This window comes from Cynocephalus volans, chromosome 8, assembly GCF_027409185.1.
Source record: "Cynocephalus volans isolate mCynVol1 chromosome 8, mCynVol1.pri, whole genome shotgun sequence".
NCBI lineage: Eukaryota > Metazoa > Chordata > Mammalia > Dermoptera > Cynocephalidae > Cynocephalus > Cynocephalus volans.
The window spans coordinates 34,634,305-34,651,774 of record NC_084467.1 but is presented as its reverse complement, the minus strand read 5'-3'; the positions used below and the strand labels follow the sequence as shown (position 1 = coordinate 34,651,774).

Here is a 17,470-nt window from a genome sequence, read left to right as displayed (position 1 = left end):
AGGCGGTGCAAGCCTCCTGGGCATGCGCCGCCCGGCTTGGGAGGCGGAGCCTCGCCCGGGGGCGGGGATTCTCCGGGGGTGGGACTCCGCTCTCCGTGGCTAGTGGCCGGCGGTCCCGTTAGGTGCGAGGAGGAGACGATGGCGGCGTGCGCGATGAGGCTGCTAACCACACTGCTGGCTGTCGCCGCCGCCGCCTCCCGGGCCGAGGTCGAGTCCGAGGAGGGACGAGACTTGGCGCCTGATCTGCTCTTCGCCGAGGGGACCGCGGCCTACGCGCGCGGGGACTGGGCCGGGGTGGTCCTGAACATGGAGCGGGCGCTGCGCTCGCGGGCCGCCCTGCGCGCCCTCCGCCTGCGCTGCCGAACCCGCTGTGCCGCCGACTTCCCGTGGGAGCTGGACCTGGACTCGCCCGCGAGCCTGGCCCAGGCCTCGGGCGCCGCCGCCCTGCACGACCTGCACTTCTTCGGGGGCCTGCTGCGCCGCGCCGCCTGCCTGCGCCGCTGCCTCGGGCCGCCAGCCGCCCACTCGCTCAGCGAGGAGCTGGAGCTGGAGTTCCGCAAGCGGAGCCCTTACAACTATCTGCAGGTCGCCTACTTCAAGGTGCAGACCTGCCCGGAGCCGGGTGACCGGGGTTCTTCTGGGGAGAGGAGTGGGTCCAGGAGACCTGGGGAACTTCGGGGGCCAGGGAAGTGTCTACAGAGAGAGAAGGTGCCCTCCTGGCTGGAGAGCTCTCCTCGGACCCAGGGAGAGCAAAGACCCTGCCAGGGGACCTGCCTCGCCCGCTTCGCGTGGGCAGATGCTAACCCCAAAGGTCCAAGCTGGCGTTAGGGCACAGGCCAAGCAAAACTTGGCCTTTTGTTCCCCCGGAGGCCTCCTAGAGGGAATTAAAGCAGCAGGTTGGGTCTCCCAAACCGATTTCATTGTAAGTGTCTGAGTGAGAAGCTGGAAGCTTTCTACATTATCTTCCTTCCGGTTCGTTTTCCAGTGATGCTTTTCCTGCTGCCGAGTCCAGCAGCTCTCTTTCAGAACGTAGGATTGCCACGTCGCCAGCAGGGGCTGCCTGGTCCCTCCCTGTAGAGGACCCTCTGGCTAGTCTGTTACATTTCCAAAGAAAATGAGTATTTGTAAGAATGCCAGAGTGCCCTAAGCCCAAGTGTACAGATGGGCTTGTAACTCTCCGAGCTTGTGAGATGATGATGATAGCCAGCAGGGACTTCCAGGCACACTTTGCATCTGTTGACTCATTTGCCCTGATCCTAACAATATCCTGTGAGGTAGATGCTACTCTTAGTCCCATTTTATTGGGGCGGGGAGAGGAGCTGTGCTGCATATCTACTTTATCTATAGTTTAACAAACCTACAATTTCAACCTAAAGAGAGACTTAGAAACTCTTGGGGACCTCAGATTTCCACCTCTCCACATGCATTCTGCTTACACAGTTCCCCTCCATTCTTCCTAGTTACTCGGAAGAGTACTGGACTTGAAACCAAGACAACTGGGCTGTTTCTTTGGCATTTCGCTTAATAGCACTTTCTAAAATTCTTTGACATACGTTTATTGAATACTTACTACATCCCAGTTCTTGTACAGGTAATGAAAATACTTGACTGTTTCTTTGTCTTGTCTTTCTTTGCTGTTAAGAATCACTGTAGAAAGGACTACTTAAAGGGTATGTACATAGGGGGGTGGGAGCACAAAGGAGGGAGAGTCTAGCTTTGTCTCAGAGAAATTAGAGAATCTTGAAAGAAGAGGTGGCATTGAAGCCTGTTCTAAATATTGATAGGGATAGAGGAAGGATGGCCATTCCAGAGAGAAGGGAAAGTGGAACCAAAGCATGATGTATTCAGGAAAAAGTCAATTGTTGTGATTGGGGTGTCTGGATGTGCCTGGGGAGCAGCAGGAGAGGAGACTGGAAAGGTAAGTGAGGCCAGATTCAAAAGAGAAATCTGCAGGCTTCAAGGAACCATCACCAGAAATGGGTTTTAGAATGGTGATTCTGGAAACCATGCAGAATAAGCCTTAGAAGAAGGAGAATGTGGTGGCAGGGCAAACAATTATGAGGCTTCGGAGCCATGTGCATTTATCCACAGGAGAGAAGGACGTCAGGTGCCTCAGTGCTTAGAGAATAAAGAAGGCTGGGGGTGGGGAGGGGAGTGAGGAGATGGAAGAAGAAAGAAAGGCAGGAGCAGTACTGAAAGACGTGGGAGAAAAAGATAGCCATAAAAGGGGCAGAACTGAGAGAATTTCTAATATTACAGTTAAACAAACTGAGGTACAGAGATGGGGAATTATTTACCTTGGGTCCCCTAACTGACTGCTTTGTGTGCATTTACTAGTAACAATGCTAATAAAAATTTTTTCTTAGTGCATTAATAATATCAGCTAGCATTTATTCAGCACTTAATATGTGCCCAGCACCATGTGTTAGAAACTTCATGTATATCATCTCGTTTAACCCTCCCAACAATCTCTTGAGGTAGGTAGTGAGTGCTATCTCCAGATGACAGATTAGGGAACTGAGTTTAAAGAGTAACCTTTTAAGTAACTTGTCTAAAGCCTAGCAAGTGAATAATTAGCCAGTGAATAATTAAACCTAGATTTGTCACCAGTCTGTGGGACACCAAAGCCCACGTAGTTAATCACTAGATCATCAGTGATTTATTTTGGGTTTTATATGTGAACCTGTGTTACTCTAATATGCTGTAGTCCATTGCTATGGGCATTATTGTAAAATAGTGTAGCACATTTTTTCCACTCAGATTTCTTTATAACTATTTGTTTGAACCTCATGAGCCCTGGGCATTGAGTCAGAAGATACCACCTCTGTATTTTGTAAAGGACCTTAGGATTTTTCATTCACCCACCTTTTCCCTGAATGTATTGGAAACACTTGATTTTATTTCATGCCCCCCAGAAAAGTATTTTCTAGGGAAATTCTTAGGCACAGTCTAATTATTAACTGCTTTTTCTTCCCTACCCCTAAATCCTTGAAGCCTTAGATTTTCTTCAGCTCAATCACTATGTCTGAATCTTGAGAATGTAGTGCTTAGGCAGGTAGTCTTCCATAACACTCCCCCCACAATATGACCTTTAAGGGGAACCCCTATGCCTGATTTGGGATAGCTACAAATCTGCCCGAGGCACTGCACTCCTAAACTCTGGTATGTAGGTAGTTCCTGCAATAGGCTTGTTTTCTGGGGGTGGCCAACGGGGATGGCCAACGCTGGACACACTCAATGAAAGGCTCTGAAAGGTTCAGGGAGGCTGGGATTTCCTGTTTCCCATGGACTGCACATCTGGACACAAACTTTCAGAGTCTGAATGTGAGAATTACATTCCTGTGCTTCATCCTTAGATAAACAAGTTGGAGAAAGCCGTAGCAGCAGCACACACCTTCTTCGTGGGCAATCCTGAGCACATGGAGATGCGGCAGAACCTAGACTACTACCAAACCATGTCTGGAGTGAAGGAGGCCAGCTTCAAGGATCTTGAGGCCAAACCACATATGGTGAAGAAAACTGAATCCCTTTCTCTCTCTCTTTCCCTCAAAAGTATCATTTACTAGGATTGTTTTCTGACTACAGAAGTAATAAATGTTAATTGTACAACATTAGAAAAACGTAGATAAATATAAAATGGTAACTAATCATTTGCCACCTTAAGAAAACCAGTAGTTATTTTGCCATATTTTTTAAGTCTTCCATATCTAATTTTTTAACCTAATTCGGTGTCTGTCACATTGTGTATGTGTTTTTCATCATTCTTTTCTGAGCTGTCATGAGTGTGAAGACATGAGGCATTTTCTCATGTCTTCAAATTTTCTTTGAAAAGAAACAATTTTTTTTTTTTTTTGGCAGCTTGCGGGTACAGGGATTGAACCCCTGACCATGGTGTTATCAGCACCATTTTCTAACCAACTGAGCCAACCGGTCAGCCCTGAAAACACAATATTTAATGGCTGCATGATAACCCATCTTATATTAATTTACTACTTATATTTCTTTTCACTACAATAAGGTTTTCGCTTACTGTCACCACTACAATAAGTGGTGCAGTATTCCTCAATGTTCTTATACTGCTTGTTTAGCAGGAAAAGTCTGTTCCATAAGAGATATTGACTGTGATGATATAGCATCTCTATAAGGAGCTTATGTTCTCTTACATTTTAATAGTTTAGAAATAGAAGTATTAGAAACAATTTCAGAATGACTTTTAAAAGCAAATTGTATTTATCTGAAAACTTTTAGCCCTCCAGAAAAGCACAAGGAAATTACAATGAACTCCCACATATCTTTTATCCAGGTTAAGTGTTAAATGTTTGTAAACTTCTAAAGGAACAGGTATAGACCATTTACAAAAGGCCTTCATTCAGTAGCAGCCACCCAGGTCACCCCTTTCCATCCATGAGAAGGGGGCCGAGGGCAAGGAGAGGGTTCCTTTGTGGCCTGCCTTTGAGTACCCCTTCCTCCCAGTAGCAGGAATTTCGGCTGGGAGTGCGACTCTACTCAGAGGAACAGCCGCAGGAAGCTGTGCCCCACCTAGAGGCGGCGCTGCAAGAGTACTTTGTGGCCAATGAGGAGTGCCGTGCCCTCTGCGAAGGGCCCTATGACTACGACGGCTACAACTACCTCGAGTACAAGGCTGACCTCTTCCAGGCCATCACAGGTGCGCAATGCAGAGCCTAGCCCTGGGCCGGGCCTCCTGGGGCTGGGAGGTCCATGTGCTGATAAATCAGACACAGCATCTCCTGCCTCATTCCCAAACTTCTTAAATCTGGGAATCTGACTGAAAATTGCTTCCATTTGGATTTGTTCATATTAACCAGAAAGATTGGCCTTGTAATTACATCCCTGCTTTGATTCCTTTCAGATCATTACATCCAGGTCCTCAGCTGTAAGCAGAGCTGTGTCACTGAACTCGCTTCCCACCCAAGTCGAGAAAAGCCCTTTGAAGACTTCCTCCCGTCACATTATAATTATCTGCAGTTTGCCTACTATAACAGTAAGACCTACTTTCTTTCCTCTTTCTCTGCTGCCTTAACTGAGACACTAAAAGTAAGGTGAGCAGGGATTGCGGCCACCATACCTATTCTACACGTTTGGCTTCTCTGTGGCAGTGGGAGGCACCATCCCAAGCAGTCCCTCAGTATTTTGTCATAAACGACTGGCCCAAAAAGCTGGGAGAGGGAGACTCTAGGGCCTGTCTTTCTTGTCCCTTCTATAATATGTGTAATCTAATTTTGAATAAAAATTAAAAGTAATAGCAAAAGTAAGGGTATGCTACTGTTTAAACCAGCTCACAGCATGTTCTCCAGCCCTTCTCCCTGGTGTAGCACCGATGCTCTTGGGAGGGTTATCGGTATCCACAACCAATGAGTCAGCAGGCCTTTACTGAGCTCCTGCTGTGCACTAAGCATTGCAGCATATTCAAGAGCATGCAACGTTCATAGTTGAGTTGAGGAGACTAACACATGTGAACAGGAACTGTTCTGCTAAAGAGGACGTCTGATGTTGTAATCATTCCCCCTGTTCTGAAAACTCATAGGAAAAAGAAGACAGAGGAATATTTCTGAGATTGATTTAATGATTGGGTGTATTGAGGCAGGATATTGGGAGGTATTTGAATTATTTGTGACATTTTAAAGATAAGGGAATGCAGAGGGTTCTAATGCTTTTTTGTTTCAATGTTAGGCAGCCTTGAGGACATTGAACACCTTAAAATCAATTACATATTGTATGTGTATTCCATAACTCCCCACCTCCCCCCAAATCAGCCCATCATGTTATGTAGTGGGTGCCACCTTGCCCTGTCACCATTGCCTCAGGCTTTGCTGAGACTGGGTGCTAAATGGTTCCTTGTTCCCAGGATTAAACCCTTTCCTCTCAGCTATCTTTTTTTTTGCTTCTCAGTTGGAAACTATACACAGGCTATTGAATGCGCCAAGACCTATCTCCTCTTCTTCCCCAACGATGAGGTGATGAGCCAGAATCTGGCCTACTACGCAGCTATGCTTGGAGAAGAACAGGCCAGATCCATTGGCCCCCGCGAGGTAAGAGTCTTGCCTCACTTACAGCAGCTGCCCCGAACTCAGACCAGAGAGTAGGAGAGCAAGAGAGCAGGGAGAAGGAGAGGAGTCGAGGTGCGAGCCGGGTGCCTGTGCCGGGTGTGCGTGCGCTGACTCTGCTTGTCACTTGGAGAAGAGAGCATGGGGCGGGGGGTGCATGGGGAATACAGGGAGCCTTACCAGCATTATCTGGGCCCAGATGTCTGAGTTGGCACAGAAAAGCAGAACCACACAGCAGGCATTTTCCTTCCTGTCTTTGGCATCCCCCACTTGAAACCATTTAGCCGAGATCTATCATTTTTTAGTCTATGCTATGTTTTCTTTTCCTCACAACCATTTTCTTTCCGTCTTTTGTTATTGTTGTTGTTGTTGTTGTTGTTGGCTGGCCAGTAGAGGCATCCAAACCCTTAACCTTGGGAAGAATCAATTCTAGAACAGAGGAGGAATTTTCTTTTTTTGTTTGGCAGCTGGCCAGAATGGGGATCGGAACCCTTGACTTTGGTATCGACCCTTGACCCTGCTCTACCCAACTGAGCTAACCAGCCAGCCCTCTTCTCACCAGTTTTCTGGCTCCATTTTCCTCCTCATCCCTTCCTCTTGCCGTCATCTGTCCTCTCCCATCCATCCTTCAGCATTATTGCCAGCTCACTCCAAAACAAGGAGAAAAATCTATATAACACAAAGACTATTACTCTGAAGAAAAAAGCAAGATTCTTCCTGCCAAGCTGTGGAATCCTCAGAGTCTCCAGTAGAACTAATTCTCTTGTAGGGCCGGCCCATGGCTCACTTGGGAGATTGTGGTGCTGATAACACCAAGGCCACGGGTTCGGATCCCTATATAGGGATGGCTGGTTAGCTCACTTGGGAGAGCGTGGTGCTGACAACACCAAGTCAAGGGTTGAGATCCCCTTACCAGTCATCTTTAAAAAAAAAAAGAAAGAAAGAAATAAGTCTCTTCTAAAATAAAAAGTGAAAGAAATAAAAAAAGAGAAAAGAATAATCCTTTTGCCATCCCCTCCCACGTGGAGACTGGTCACCATGTAATTTTCTTCTTTGGCCACTAGATGGTGACTGGGCTTTAAGATGCCTCTTCCAGCCTCTGTCTTGCTTGGTTAATACCTTTTTTTCCTTTTTTTAATATTAGTGAGTTCAGGGGAGGAGAAATAAACCCGTGTGGTCAATCTAGTCTATTTAAGTAGAACTCTCCTTGTGGAAAGAAGGTAACTAACATCTGTCGAGCCCCTGCCCAGACCAAGCACTGTGCTGGGTAGTCTATATCATCACCTCATTGAATCATTCCAACCGCCCTGTGAGGCGGGCACTCTTCCCACTTTACAGATGAGGATGTTTAGGTTCTGAGAGATGAAGTAACTTGCTCATGGCCTGTGGCTGGTCAGTGGGGACCAGGTCTGTTCTCTGCTCTGTCCCAGTGCTGGACAGTTCCTGCCTCAGAGCTGATCCTCAGTAAATCAGTGTTGAATGAATGACAGGAGTGGGAATTGCTCCCTAGCAGCCTCGTAGAGTTGTTGGAGAGGGTTGAATGAGATAATAGCACTTGGTGAAGGAAGCCAGTAATTTAAACTCCTTAAGAGAACATTTCCATCTTCCTCTTGGGTAAATATAGTAGATGACACAGGACTCATTGACTCCTGTAACATTTTTCTCTTTGAACTGCCCCATTTTTTATTTCAACTGACAATGTCTTCCTCTTCTCTTCATTCCTTCTGCTGCTTGGAGACTAGAAGGGCGCTTAGGGAAAGATGTGACCCTGGAGGGTACTCAATTTCCCTGTCCTGGGTAAGCCTTGCCTGCAAGCACATGTGGGAAGGCCCAAGTGCCAAGCCCAGCTGCTCTCACTGCCACTGTCCATCTTCAGGGAGGGAGACACTGGCCAGGGTCTGATGGGAGGCAGATGGAGAGTAGAAAGTACATGGGTTTAGGATGGGAAAGACCTGGGTTTGGATGTAGGTCCCTGCTCTGCTGTTTCCTCTAGTGTTGCCTTAAACAAGTTGCACATCCTTGCTGTACCTCGGTTTCCTCATCTGTAAAATTAAGATAATAGTATCAACCTCAGAGGTAGTTGTAAAGATGAAATGAATAACACAAGAGTACTGGACTCTTACAGAAGTCAGGAAGGGATTCTCCATTTTTGAAGAGTATTTCCACATCTCCCGAGAATCATCAGATTTTCTGTCCCAGAGATTAGTGGGGGTTGGGGTAGTGTAGGAAGGTGGCTTTTTCCCTCAGGGGAAGCCTGATTATACCACCCTCAGAGGTACTGCTTGTGCCAAGCAAGAGGAACCCTTGAGCACAGAGTGAGACTTATGTCCCAAACTGGGGAACAGGTGTACAGTGATGGTGGGGAGAGGTGGCTCCAGTTGCACAGGGATCCACAGTGTGGATGCCAGGGGTGGGCAGCACAAGAGTTAGAGGATGGCTCCCCCTTGTTTCCTCAGAGTGCCCAGGAGTACCGCCAGCGAAGCCTGCTGGAGAAAGAACTGCTTTTCTTCGCTTATGATGTTTTTGGAATTCCCTTTGTGGATCCGGTGAGCCAGGGCGCAGGAGCCAGTGGGGAGGGGGGATAGTGATAGGGCTGAGAGCGGGGTAAGGGGTACACTGTGCAGCCTGAGCCCAGCATGGTACCAGAGACAGAGAGGAAGGGGAAAGGGGAGCTCTGGCAGCTGGAAGTGACTTAGGTTCAGAGATTTTGTCTCCTGAAAGGAGGCAGGTGAGAAAGTAGATTTCTCCTTTAGGCTCTATTTTATACATTGAGACCCAGAAGATTAAAGTAGGCCACCCTGCCTTGTTAATTTTATCTGACTTGCTTTTAGGATTCATGGACTCCAGAAGAGGTGATTCCCAAGAGATTGCAAGAGAAACAGAAGTGAGGACCTTGAAGAAACTGCATGATTGGATCGGTCTGATGAAGCACTTGAGGCTTCCTGAGCCCAGGCAGATGTGAACTCCTGGCAAGGGGTGGGCAGGTCCAGTCTGGGAAGGTGGGGAGGGAGCCCAGGCTGGCCTCAGAATGCAGTCCTCAGAGCAGCTGTGCTCACAGGTCAGAACGGGAAACAGCTGTACGCATCTCCCAGGAGATCGGAAACCTCATGAAAGAGATTGAGACCCTTGTGGAAGAGAAGACCAAGGAGTCGTTGGATGTGAGCAGGCTGACCCGGGAAGGTGAGAGGATGGAGCTCAGGGTACATCTGCAGCTGTTGTGGGGGCAGCCTCAAGATCTGAGTCAGCGGGTGTGAGGGCTTAACCTCGCCTCTGCGTCCCTGGCTCACCAACAGGACTTTCACCTGGAAAGAGCACTGAGAGTTGGCCTTTGGCTAAGAAATACGACTCCTGTGTCACAGTAACACTAGTTTAGTTCACTTAAGTAAGTATTGGCCGGCCCGTGGCTCACTCCGTAGAGTGCGGTGCTGATAACACCAAGGCCCCGGGTTCGGGTCCCATATACGGATGGCCGGTTCGCTCACTGGCTGAGCGTGGTGCTGACACTTAAGTAAGTATTTATAGGACAGCACTCACCTTGTCTTCCTGCTCCTAAACTTTCCTCTTAACTTCCACCATTCGACTTGTTACCAAGACTCCAGACCTTCAGGTCTCCTTTGGCTCCTCTTCCCCCACTTGCCTGTGCCCTGCCATCCGCCTGGAAGGCCTACCAGTTGTGGCTGCGCTTTGTTCCTGGTCTCTCCCCAACCGCCTCCTTTTTCCGTTGCCTCAGGCCTGATTCTGGCCCCTTCGCCTCCTGTCTGCATCCACCTCTCCTCATCTAGTCTGTCCTTGCCCCTTTGCACACTCGGATGCTAGCCCAGTCTTCCAAATACTGGGACGCTGACCCTCCCTGCCTACCCCTTTAACTGCACATTCTCTCTTCCTGCTTACACCTTCTCTTCATCCAGCGGGGCTGCTCCTTATTCCTTGAGCCCGCCCTCTGCCCACAAGTCTTTGTTCATGCTTGTCCCTCCTCCTGACACACCTCCCACCGTCTCTGCCCATGAAGGTATCTCAGATATACCATGCAAAGCCCTTCTTCATCTCTCAGCCTGTTGGAATCCCCTCCTTTTTGTTGCAATTCTAAGGGCATTTCTGGTCTGCCATGTGCTGGTTATTTGTGTAATGGTTGGAGAACAGATACTGTCTTCGGCTGTTACCCCTGCCATTGTCTAGCACACTTGCACACACTCAGGCCTCAGTAAACAGATGGAGTCAAATCAAGTCTCTAGAATGTCCCCAGCTCAGAGAGACACCATGAGAACGGTAAGAGAAATGTTGGCCTTTGCCCTGTAGTTGCTTAAATTAACAGGGGCTAATTTAACAAGATTAGCATGTGAAAAGAATTTGTCCAGCATTCCTTTGTTTTTAGAGAGCTTTTACTGTTATTTCTCTTGATTCTCATAACTACCCAGGAGGTGCATTGGGCAGATTGTAAGACTCTTGTTTTAAATAAATGATGATGATGATGACGATAATTTAATGGTAGCCAACGTTTTTGAGCATTTACTGTGTGCCAGATATTATGCTAAGCTTTTAACTTGCCTTATTTGTTCTTAACATCAAACATATGAGGTAGGTGCTGTTTGATAGATGAGAAGTTTAATTAATTAAAATTATTTAATTTTAATTAATTAATTAAAATTAACCTCAGGGAGGTTAAGTAACTGGCAGAGGTTACACAGCCAATAAGTCAAGGATCTAGGAGTCACATCCAGTTCTTTCTGATTCTAGAGGTCATGTTTTAAGAATGTGTTTATGATGTTTCCTCAACAATTTATGAAGGCCCAGGAGCCAGCATCTGTCTGGTAATGGAGCTAGGACAAGGACTTGGATCTCACGTTTCAACTCTAAGTTCTGTCCTCTGGACCACATACCTGTGGACATGACTGAGTGGGAGATTTCTCCAGTGAACAAGAAACAACTGGAATTTCTATTCCTTACAAGGATGCAATATCCGATGGAGAGTCACAGAGCTGCTGCTGGAGTCTTGTCATTGCTTTGCAGGTGGCCCCTTGCTGTATGAAGGCATCAGCATCACCATGAACTCCAGACACTTGAATGGTTCCCAGCGGGTGGTGATGGATGGCGTAATCTCTAACGATGAGTGTCAGGAGCTGCAGAGACTGACCAACGTAAGGAAAGCCCAGGGACTGCGCCTTCTCCCTAAGGGTCCATAGGTGTTGAGCATTTGCCTGTCCCTTGCTGCTCGCACTGACTTATCAAGCCCTCCTCAGCCCTAGCTAACTTCACCTTGTTTTTTGGGCCATGCAGGTGGCAGCAGTTTCAGGAGATGGCTACCGGGGTCAAACCTCCCCACATACCCCCAACGAAAAGTTCTACGGAGTCACTGTCTTCAAAGCCCTTAAGGTAAACTCTGTAGTGAGCATTCTAGCATGTGGACAAGGAGGGAATCTGCCTGCCCGAGGGGGCGGAGGAGGGGAAGCTCAAGTTGGGGATCTGAGGATGGTGGTGGGAGAGGTAAAAAGCGTCTGCCTGCCGACGTTCCAGTTGTCACGGAGCGAGGGGAGTTATAGTGAATGTGGTTAACTTTTGAGTCCTGGCTGTTAGACCAAGGGTAATAAAAATGAGGTGAGCAAGACAAAACTCACGTCAAAAGCTATGAGAATGCTTTCTGAAGAATGGCTGACCCCAGAGGGGTGCAACTCTGAGCAGGACATGCAGTTTGTTCATGAAGAGAAGTGGGAAGGAGAGGGAAAGAGCATTCGGTGGGGGTGTCAGTGTGGGGGGCAGAAGCTGTGCCTTCGGTGGGGGGACACGGTGTGGGGTCTGCACCTCAGTGTCTCTGGCAGCCCTCAGAGGGGCACTCAGGGCAGCTGACCCCGGTCTCCTTGGCAGCTGGGGCAGGAAGGGAAGGTCCCTCTGCAGAGCGCCCACCTGTACTACAATGTGACCGAGAAGGTGCGGCGCGTCATGGAGTCCTACTTCCGCCTGGACACCCCCCTCTACTTCTCCTACTCCCACCTGGTGTGCCGCACGGCAATTGAAGGTAGGCCTCGTGGCCCTGCAGCCTCCCCGAGTGCGCTGAGGATGTGGAGAAGGACACACACGGGCCCTCGCATCCTAGCTGGGGAGCCAGCATGGACCAGCATACGGCAGCCCAGCCCGACCTGCAGCAGTAGCAGGAGGAAGTTACGGGCAACCTATCGAGGGGTCAGGAAGGCTTCCCGGAGGAGGTGACAGCAGTTTTGCAGGATGAATATGTTTATGGAATACACAGGTGGCAGGAAGACATTCAAGCCAGAAAGAACCATGTGTGCAAAGGAATGGGGTCATGGAGCAGCCTGGTAGTTGGGGAAACTAAGAGAGTTGCCACATCATGGAGAACTACATTCAAGAGTTTATTTTTTATCTTTTAGATCAATCATGAGCTATGTTGCAAGCTCTCTGTTACTAATTGTTAAATACCAAACTTGTGAGAGAGCTACTTAATTTGCAAGTTAGAGCAGATTTGGGGTTATTCCTCCCGCTCCCTCTCCCACATTCCCCCTTTTGCTTTCCTGAGGAGGGTGAGGCACAGCCAGTGCTGCAGGGATCACAGGGGGTCCACAGCTGCTGTCACTGCAGCCTTCAGTGGGCCCCAGCCCTAATGTGCTTTTGATGGGGGTGGGGATTAGAGGGCCTCGTGCTCCCTCTGGATGTTTAGAGTTCTGTCAAAATCTGGGCACAGCCAGAGGAATCTGTCAGACACGTGACTGTATGTGCCACGGAGCCTCCTGGTGGAAGAGTGTGGGCATAGGCAGAGGGAGCCGGGAGGACTTGGCGAGGCCTTTGTTTTTAAAAGATTACTGTTTGCTGCTGTGTGCCTAGAGATTTCAGACCAGAGGCAGGGAGGCTGGTCAGAAGTGACCTGGGTGATTGAGGCCTAAACTCAGGAGTGCCCATGGGAGGAGAGAAGAGAAGCCACGGGGTAGGTGTGGGAGGTGGAGGGACAGGACCTGGTGACTGGCTGGACATGTGGGGATGGAGAAGGAACCATCTGCCGTGACTCAATAGTGCCTCCAGCCTATACAGGGCATGTCCAAGGTTTGTGCTGGGGGCAGTTGTGTTCCATGTGCTGGACGTGGTCTGCCTGGCACTGTACAGTACGCCCGTCCTCTTTCACCACCTTCTCCCTGTGTGGTTTCTCCACCCACCCCCACTCCCAGGGCCTCTTATGAAGCCTCACTCCTTACCTTTCTGGCCAGCTCTTCTGTGCTCCTCTTCATGCCATCCCTCCCTTATCTCCTGCGATCCTCTACCCTGCATGCTGCCCACCTCCCAACTCCTTGTTTTCACTTTCCTGGGCCTCCCTATATTGTAGTGTAGCCACAAACCGGGATTGTGCCTTTCCACCCAGTATCTTGGCTGGTTCCCTCCAGGCTTGTCCTGGCCCCTAGGCTTATGGCTTAGCCAGAGATAGCCCCTCCGCCAGTTCATTGGCCATTTCCATAGACCCAAACTCATGTTAGGGAGCATCGCCCACCACCACCACCAAGAAGAGAGCTGCAACAGCTCCTGAGGTGCCCCAGCACTAACTTGCATTACCTTGGCCCCAGAGGCACAGGCTGAGAGGAAGGACAGTAGCCATCCAGTCCATGTGGACAACTGCATCTTGAACGCTGAGACCCTTGTGTGCATCAAGGAGCCTCCTGCCTACACCTTCCGGGACTACAGGTGCCAGCTCTCCCGCTGAGGCCCCCCAGTGCCCTCTACTCTGCCTGCACACCCCCAACACACACACACACACACACACACACACACACGCGCGCGTGCGCGCGACAGGTTGGGTCCAGCTGTTCCCAGAATTCAATCTTTTATCCTCAGACCCTCAGGATAGAAAGACAAAGAGGGAATCATTATAGTACAGTATGATAAGCACAAGTCCACAAGTGTAAGTGGACTTGGTACACAAGCACCCAGAGAAGTGCACGATGGATTCTCTGGGGCGAGGGTGGAGTGTGGGAAGATTGCGGGCTGTGTTTAGCTTCAGAGAAGGTTCCTGAAGGATTTCTTCCTACAAAGAAAGGCCACCCTCCAGCTGCTGGTAGAGAGCACATGGAGGTGAAGGCTCTGGGGAGTGGAGGAGAAGGGCTGCATCGAGATGTCTCTGCCTTTCCCAGTGCCATCCTTTACCTAAATGGGGACTTCGATGGAGGAAACTTTTATTTCACTGAACTAGACGCCAAGACCGTGACGGTGAGTACTCCCTTGTCCACATCCCTGAGATACAAAAACCCTGTTTTCTGGAGCTAATGTCCCCAAAGTGCAGTGGATAGAATGTCCCAAATGGGCTTCCTGGTGGCCATTGGCCTCTTCTCCACTTCAGGGACTTTGAGATACAAGCGTCAGTCACTCTACCTGGTCACCCTTTCTCTTTAGAACTGGATTTTGTGAAGCCAACCTGAAGAGCCGCCCTCAGTCCTGGACCCTAATGAGCCATGCCTCTTTGGAGGGTGGGTTATGGTCTTTGTCCTGTGTATCCTCACTTCTTGCCCCCTTTAGGCAGAAGTGCAGCCCCAGTGTGGACGGGCCGTGGGATTCTCTTCAGGCACTGAGAACCCGCATGGAGTGAAGGCCGTCACCAGGGGGCAGCGCTGTGCCATCGCCCTGTGGTTCACCCTGGACCCTCGGCACAGTGAGCGGGTGAGAGCTGCTGCCCTGCTCTGTTCCTGGGAGGGCCCTCACTCTGCTTCCTCCTCCCCCAGATCCTGATGCCAGTGGCTTAGACACGATGGGAGCTCTGGGCTTGAGACTCCTAGCTCCAGCACTGTCACAGTGGTCATGTTGCCTCTGCCTTCCTGGGCCTTCTTCCTGTAAATGGGGCTCCAGGTGGGGTGGAGGACCGAGATGGGGAGCAATGCTGGATTCTTGATTCCTTCCTTGGGCCTCACCTCAGCTGTCTCAGTCCAGAGAGTAGGACCTACTGGAAAGGAGATGAGCTCGGAGGCCATTAGAGAAGCACTTCTTTGTTCTCCAGGAAGCAGTAGCTGAGAGATGCTGAGTACCTGGTCCAGAGGCCTCTTAATAGGCAGGGGTTTGTTCTTGCAGGACAGGGTGCAGGCAGATGACCTGGTGAAGATGCTCTTCAGCCCAGAAGAGGTGGATCTCCTCCAGGAGCAGCCCCTGGATTCCCAACTGGGTCCCCCACAACCTGCAGAAGAGTCTCTCTTGGGCAGTGAGTCAAGGCACAAGGACGAGCTATGACAGCATCCAGGTCGCACATGGATGGTTGATTAGACCCACAGGGAGGAACTCTGTCCTGCACCCTGGACTGGCCAGCCTCTCAGGGCCATAGAGCAGTGGTGAACTTACATCCACTACCCAGTGTGGGGACCCTGCTCACAGCCTCCTGCACAGTGCTGCTGTTCTTGGAGTGAACATGGCAGGATGGCTCGCTCCCCTGAGGCCGGCTGAGGCTCAGGACACAGGCCCAGAGTCGTCCCGGGGGCCTGCACAGGTAGCCGCATGACAGCAATACAGTATTTAAGTGTCTGTGTAGACCAAAGAATAAATGATTTGTGTTTTTTTACTTGGTGGTTTGTTCAGAAAGTGGAAATATGCCCTTTCTGCCCAAGAGGTCTCACCTGATAAAAATTACTCCAGGCAGTATGTGGTGGAAGGTGCAGCGGGAGAAGGCCTGGCTCAGAACCCAGCTCCACCACTTTCTGTGTGGCCTCAGGCCAGACACTAAGCCTCAGGGACCTCAGGGTTTTCATCTGTATAATGGGGGCCATAGTCCTCACTCTGCCCCCCTTCTAGGGCAGTTGTGTGGCCCAGATGCAATATCGGATGTGACAGCACTTTGTAAACTGTAAAGCTCTAGGTGAATGGTCAGGATTATCATTAATCCTTTTCTGGCAGGCAGCAGTGGTCAGCAGTGCTCTGGCACATCGCCCCATGTCAGCCACATGCTTCCTGCTCTGCCGCCTGAACCTCAGGGTCTGCGTGTGCAGGACGACACACCTCCAGGAGGCATAGAGAGTGGAACTGGGCATCCAGTGCCCTTGCTATGCTGGAGATTCTGTAGGGCAGAGTGTGTAGGGATCTGCACTCTGAGCTTCCATCTGTTCAATCAACCAATATTTACTCATTGAGCACCAGCCAGGTGCCTGGTGCTGGGAATGTGACAGTGGACAAAACAAGTTCCTACCTTCATAGGGCTTATGCTCTGTAGGGAGACAGATAATAAAAACATAAGTAGATATGTATGTGTGTGTTTGTGTGTGTAATCCCTTGAGGTAGCATGTCAGGGTCCTGGGGTGAGAGGAGAAGCGAGGAGGCCAATGTGGCAGAGCAGGCAGAAGGAGAGCAGCGAAGGTCTCGGGCCCTTGTCGGCCATCATGAGGACTGGGTTTATACTCAGCGAGACAGGCACCCTGGGAGAGTTTTGAGCAGAGTAATGCCCTCTGACCTACACTTTAAAAGTTTCCATGAACAATTACGTGGACAACAAGCCATGGGGACAAGAATAGAGACAAGGAGAGAGGGCCGTGGCAATGACCCAGGAGGGAAATGCAGATGGCTTGGGGCAGGCTGTGTGCAGGAAGGTGGTGGGAAGGCCAGGCTCTGGGTCTGTGTGGGAAGTAGAGCCAGTGGGAGTGGCCGAGGGCTGGCCGTGAGGTGTGAGAAGCAGCAGCGAGAAGCCAGAGCACTGGAAACGAGCCACCTTTCCCATCCGGCTGGATCGCTCCCATCAGCATACAGACATGAGGAACTGTCTCCCAGCTGGAAAAACGATCATTTCTCAACTCCACATCTCCCTCCAGCTCATCCTTCTGCCCCTACTTAGAGCCGAACTCCTGAAAAGATCTGTTTATACCCGCCATCACCACTTACTCTCCTCCCGTTCTCCCTTGAACTCACTTCATCAGTCTTTCCTCCACGCCTCACCGAAGCAGCTCTTGCCCAAGTTCCTGCCACTCTCGGTTCCAGTTCTCATCCTGCAGCACTGTCCGCAGCATTTGACACAGCTGCTGCTTCCCTCCTTGAAACGCTCTCCTCTGTTATCGCTGTTGACCACCTGTCCTGTCTGGGTGACTCATTGGTCACACAGAGAGGACCGCATATAGGGGAAGAGTGTGACCTTTACCCGTGCGCTGTGCTGGGTGAGACTCACTTCCACCACTTGGAGTGGTGTGACCTTCTGCAAGTTACGTAAGCTCTGAGCCTGTTTCCTCACCAGTAAAATGGGATTACAACCCTTACCTCCCAGGATGGCTGAGTGTTAACGAGGGAATGCTCCCAAAGGGCCTGGCACGATGCTTAGCACATGGTCGATACTCAGCAGTACAGAAAACTATGTCAGCCTGATTTTGGTTTTCCAGAAGTTTCCACCTCTAGGCAGGTGACCTTTACAATTTCAACATATGCTGACCACATAGAGACAGCAGTCTGTCTCAGTT

General features: G+C 50.0%; 1 protein-coding gene across 2 annotated transcripts; it reads left to right on the top strand.

Annotated features, from left to right (window-relative positions):
- The first annotated feature begins 84 nt into the window (after nt 1–84).
- P3H1 (prolyl 3-hydroxylase 1) lies at nt 85–16,276 on the top strand. 2 transcript variants are annotated; one of them, XM_063104398.1, is made up of 15 exons: nt 85–600; nt 3,357–3,509; nt 4,477–4,666; nt 4,871–5,002; nt 5,911–6,050; nt 8,522–8,611; nt 8,897–8,949; nt 9,124–9,245; nt 11,073–11,200; nt 11,340–11,435; nt 11,925–12,075; nt 13,625–13,742; nt 14,189–14,264; nt 14,571–14,711; nt 15,117–16,276. In XM_063104398.1, the coding sequence occupies exons 1-15, from the start codon at nt 139–141 to the stop codon at nt 15,270–15,272; spliced, it is 2,208 nt and encodes a 735-aa protein (XP_062960468.1). In that variant the 5' UTR covers nt 85–138; the 3' UTR covers nt 15,273–16,276. The 2 variants fall into 2 exon arrangements, with proteins under 2 accessions (XP_062960468.1, XP_062960469.1); XM_063104399.1 differs by lacking the exon at nt 14,571–14,711.
- The last annotated feature ends 1,194 nt before the right edge of the window (nt 16,277–17,470 follow it).

Excerpts from the sequence above, each read along its gene's own strand:
- P3H1 (XM_063104398.1), top strand. The coding sequence starts at position 139 with ATGGCGGCGTGCGCGATGAGGCTGCTAACCACACTGCTGGCTGTCGCC. Across the intron at positions 3,510-4,476 it reads TTGAGGCCAAACCACATATG|CAGGAATTTCGGCTGGGAGT; the intron begins GTGAAGAAAACT and ends TCCTCCCAGTAG. Across the intron at positions 13,743-14,188 it reads TACACCTTCCGGGACTACAG|TGCCATCCTTTACCTAAATG; the intron begins GTGCCAGCTCTC and ends TGCCTTTCCCAG.